Source organism: Meriones unguiculatus, chromosome 12, assembly GCF_030254825.1.
Source record: "Meriones unguiculatus strain TT.TT164.6M chromosome 12, Bangor_MerUng_6.1, whole genome shotgun sequence".
Classification (NCBI taxonomy): Eukaryota; Metazoa; Chordata; class Mammalia; order Rodentia; family Muridae; genus Meriones; species Meriones unguiculatus.
In genome coordinates this window covers 96,844,017-96,848,910 of record NC_083360.1, presented here as the reverse complement: position 1 = coordinate 96,848,910, position 4,894 = coordinate 96,844,017, and the positions used below count along the sequence as shown (strand labels likewise).

At 45.8% G+C, this 4,894-nt stretch overlaps 1 protein-coding gene across 1 annotated transcript; it reads right to left on the bottom strand.

Annotated features, from left to right (window-relative positions):
• Positions 1 to 3,287: 3,287 nt before the first annotated feature.
• On the bottom strand, positions 3,288 to 3,786 carry LOC110539940 (large ribosomal subunit protein eL32-like). The gene has a single exon (XM_060365256.1). It carries the CDS (start codon positions 3,744 to 3,746, stop codon positions 3,339 to 3,341), a length of 408 nt encoding a protein of 135 aa, XP_060221239.1. The 5' UTR covers positions 3,747 to 3,786; the 3' UTR covers positions 3,288 to 3,338.
• Positions 3,787 to 4,894: the final 1,108 nt, after the last annotated feature.

Below are 4,894 nucleotides of genomic sequence, written 5' to 3'. Positions count from 1 at the left end.
ATAAGGACGTACAGATGATTCCAGTTTCTTCTCTGAAATATCTCCTCCCTCGGAGTTCTTTGGACATCAGTCTTATTTATGCACAATTACTAAAACTAAACGTTTTTAAAATATTTAAGAGTGGTTGGGCCAAAGTTATCTCCTTTTATATTGAGCCAGTCTGGTCTCTGTGATCAAGTCATAGTCTTTCTTCCTTTAAAAAATATAATTTTTGGGAGTTTCATACACTTAACAATCATTTCTCCTCTTAAACGTTCTCCATCTGCCCTCAGAACACTCCCCTCCCAACTTCGTATCTTTTTAAAAATAAGTCCAGCTGGTGTTGCGTGTGGGTTAGGGCTAGCCCCTGGAGCATGGCAGGTCATGTCTAGAACCCAGGATTTCGAGCACTGCCTCCCTCCTCTGGCTCCTCCATTCTTTGTGCCTCTTCTTCTGAGGTGTTCCCTGAGTGTCTGGGGTAGGATCTTAATATAGCTGTCCTGTTTAGGACTGAGCGCCTATTCTCGCACTCTGACCAGCCAACTCCATTAACTGCTTCCTGCTACAAAATGAGCTCTTCTGAGCAATGCTATTGGAAGACAGGGTCTAAGGCAGCCCAGCCTGCCGTGTAGCCAAGAATACATTGACTCCTGACCCTTCTACCCCTACCTCCTAAGTTCTAGGAGTCTAGTTTGTGTCACCACACCAAGCCTTTCCCTTAAATAAACGGTTCTCTCTAGTAGTGGTTGTAAGTGGTTCGAATTGGCTAGAATTAGCGCTCACTACAAACAAGCCAAGTGTGTCCTTTGCTGAACCCTAGACCGCTTTCCTTTCTCCACTATCAGCCTGGCTTTTTTATTTCTCTTTCTCCAGCTATTCTTATTCTGACCCCAAAATCAAAGCTGTTTTTTGTTTGTTTGTTTTTGTTTTTTGTACAGCCACCCAACTGCTCCTTGATTTCTATTCCCTTTTAGTTCAGGTTCACTATTTCATGCAGATGACAGGATGGCCTAACACCTGAAAAATGAAATTTCCTGCCCTTCTGTCTGTTCATTGATATAAAACTGCTCCACTCTGCAGTCAAACCTCCAACTCTGAGTTTCTGATCGGAATGATGACTAAGCTTTAAAAAAAAAAACAACAAATCTATAAATGATTTTGTCCAAGTGTTGGGTTTGAGGGTGATTCTAGGAGTCTGAGTATTCTTTTGGAATCGGGTTGACTCCACCATGCTTTTCTTTTTGGTCTTAAAACTGGGTTCAGTTCAATGTAACGTAAAAAGAAAGTAATTTGACGCAATTGGTTTGGTGTACTGGAGGCTGGAAATGCCAGCCTGAGTTTCTCCAGTGGCCCTCAGACCTACAGCAGCACCTGGCAACTTGTTACAAATTCAAAAATATTATTGATTAAAACAGGAGCCAAGAAAACAGCATAATAAATAATTCTTATGCACATTAGAACTTGAGATTCACAGCTCTAGCCCACATGATGCTTGCTTTTCCTTGCCCTTTCACAGCCTGGAAACGTAGTGGGAACAGTAAAAATGTATCCCAACTTTGAGTGCCTAAGGAAGTTGTTCTTGGAGCTCTGAATGTTTTAAGTGGTGTGATGACTCGACTTGCCCCCGTGCTGGGCAGACCTGCTCAGATCTGTCTATTGCTAAAGTCTGTGCACCTTGTGTGGACTGGGTTGCAAAGGCCTGGGCTTGCCAAGACTTTATGCCACCAGCCTTATTTAAATGTTGTGTATGTGGAAGCACAGACATTCCGGAAGCATCTGTCTCTCTTGGTGTGGTTCCAGTCTCCAAAGCTGTGTCCTTGTGCCTGTTCCTCATGCTCTCCTGGCTTGTGGGCTGTGCGTGGGGTTTGGAGTGTGAGGAATGGCTGAGAGAAACAATCCGCCCTTTGCTCATTTGGAGCCAGCAGAAACATAGAAATCGGTCACAGTGTGGAATCTGTTTATCAAACTTTTTACTCATAAAAATGAATTGAAAAATACAGCTGGGAGTCTCAGCCTCCCTTGGGCTTCCTAATCGGCCCCTCTCCAAGTCAAGTCTCCCCACCCAGCTGTGCACCCCACCAACATAGGTAGAACGAGTGTAGTCTGGTGGCCAGACCCAGCAGAGTGTGTGTGAAGGAGGCATTTGGTTCCTGGGCGCTGTGCGGCCTCTGATCTCTCGCAGGGCAGATGTGAAGACAAGTTCCTCCTGCTGTGGGAACAATGGCTGAGGTCATGGAAGAGGCCTAGAGAGGAAGGTCAGGACTGCGGCTTGAGTGAAACTCACACTTCAGCCTGGTTTGAAGGAGGAAGTGAAAGGAAGGGCCTAGAGAAGGAGGGGGAGCAGCAGCGGTGTTAGGCCAGGGGGCAAGTACCCAAGAGAGCAAGAGCAGGGCAGAGTGTAGTGAGGATGTTGGTTTCTTTAAAAACCCAGTTATGTTGTTTAAATCCAAGGTGCGGGATATGTGGCTGCTTCAGACTGGCAGCCAACAGCAGCTACGTGTCTCCTGCTCCGGCGCAGGGCGTGACTTTGCCAGCTGAAGACAGTTTACCTTTGGAGTTCTAGAGATGCCGCAAAGGCTGTCAAAGTGCCAGAGCCCCAAGAGAAGCGGTGGTTGTTCTTTGCTGGTTGATGATATCCTGAAGATGAAGATGAAACTTGCCCCAAGGAGCTTGCACCCCTAATCAGCAGGAAGCAGTCTATCCTTTCTCTCCTACCTGGTAGTGGGGGGTTGAAGGGATTGGGGTGGAGAAGGGTGGTAGGAAAAAGAAGAACCAAATCAGAGTCTCCTGAGGGGGCAGTTATGGAGGAACAAACCTTGTTGCTTGAATTTAGCTGCCTGCAAGTATTGATCCTCTTTCTCAAGGATGGGCAAGGGAGCTGGGCTTCAGGGCAGGCACTGGCAGGGCAGGAAGAGGTGTGTGTTGCCTGCATTCCAGCATTCACTGTAGGGCTGAAATGTTAAGGACAGATGGTGGCTGTGTCAGGGGAAGGAGCCTAGGCCAGGTGCCTTGGGTGTTGGCTGCTGGTCTCTAGAGTACCTCTCCCTGATCTTCGCAAAGATGCAGCCTGAACTTCAGTAGCTCTGCATGGCCAAGACTGTAGTATACCAAAGGTGGGGTGGAGGGCGGACAGTAGATCATCGTCATCTGCAAAGATCCCTGCATCTGACCCTGGGGTCAGAGAGGGTTCTGCTGCCCACCGAAGGTTGGGCCACAGCACTGCTTCTTCACTCGAAAGTCGCCTGGGCATCCCTCCCTCCCCCAGCTCCTGATTATCTTTTTTTTTTTTTTTTAATCAACATGGCAGTTTTTGTGGTTTTATTTCAAACACAAATAAAACACGGACACAAGCCATCTATCTACTCATTCTCTTCACTGCACAGCCTGGCGTTGGGATTGGTCACTCTGATGGCCAGCTGTGCTGCTCTTTCTACGATGGCTTTCCGGTTCTTGGAGGACACATTGTGAGCAATCTCAGCACAGTAAGACTTGTTGCACATCAGCAGCACCTCCAGCTCTTTGACAATGTGGACCAGAAACTTCTGGAAGCCACTAGGCAGCATGTGCTTATTTTTCTTGTTGCTCCTATAACCAATGTTGGGCATCAGGATCTGGCCCTTGAATCTTCTCCTAACCCTGCTGTTGATATCTCTGGGTTTCCGCCAGTTTCGCTTAATTTTTACGTATCTGTCTGACTGGTGCCTGATGAACTTCTTGGTCCTCTTTTTGACGATCTTGGGCTTCACCAGAGGCCGGAGGGCAGCCATGTTGCCTCAAAACAGATGGCAGCCACCTCGTAGGTAGCTCCAAGGAAGAAGGCGCTCCTGATTATCTTAGCATCTACTGACCAAACATCTAAATCCAATCTGATGAATATGATCAGAACCCCAAGGCCCTAACTCTCAGTTAGACAAGGCTAGCTTCTTAGCAACTATTATTATTATTATTATTATTATTATTATTATTATTATTATTATTATTATTATTCAAGGTCTTTATGTGGCCCTGGCTGTCCTGCAGCTCACAATGTAAACCAGACTGGACTTGAACCCACAGAGATCCTCTTGCTTCTATTTCCCAAGAATGTGTGCCACCAAACCCAGCAGGAACTTGTATCTTTGGTTGATGGTGAGGGTGTGTCAAAGGTGGCCAATGTGGCTCCTGGGCTAGCAGAGTGCCCCTGGGGCCCATCATATTACCTTTCTCTCCTTATCCTGAGTCCATACTCTCTAATGGTTTTCAGACAGGCACTATAAGCTCAGGTTTAGCTTTAACTCAGTGTCTTCCTTTTCTCAGTTAGGTGACTTTCAGTTATGATATCTTGGAAATCTTAAAACTGCACCCTTCTTAATGATAAACCTGCCCATAATACCATCTTATCGTTTAATATTTCTGCAGTTGGACCCCAGGGCCTTGTCCATGTAAGTAAGTACTCTACTACACCCAAACCCAAAACAACATCTTTTCAAGTTTCTTATCCATTTATCTCATGCCCACATTTCTGGAAAATCAAAATAAGTGGACTTGGAAGAAAGTGTTGGGTAATTTTTTAAAAAGATCTTATAGATCTCTTTGTATTTGCTCTACTATGTAATGTTTTTTGTTTTCTGTAACAGTCATCCAATAAATAACCATTCTTGTGTTACCACAGAGCTGGGTATTATGACATGTGCCTATTACTAAAATGCTCAGGAGGCAGAAGCAGGGGAATTGGTACAAGTTCCAGGTTTGCCACGGCTACGTGGTGAGACCCTGCTTCAAAAATAAACTAGATATAATATAAACAAGCACAATTTTAGCCAGGCAGTGGGGGCGCACACCTTTAATCCAGCACTCAGGAGGCAGGGGCAGATGGAGCTCTTGAGTTCAGGTCTACAGAATTAGTTTTAGGTCAGTCACAGAGAAACCCTGTCTC

Excerpts from the sequence above, each read along its gene's own strand:
- LOC110539940 (XM_060365256.1), bottom strand. The coding sequence starts at position 3,746 with ATGGCTGCCCTCCGGCCTCTGGTGAAGCCCAAGATCGTCAAAAAGAGG.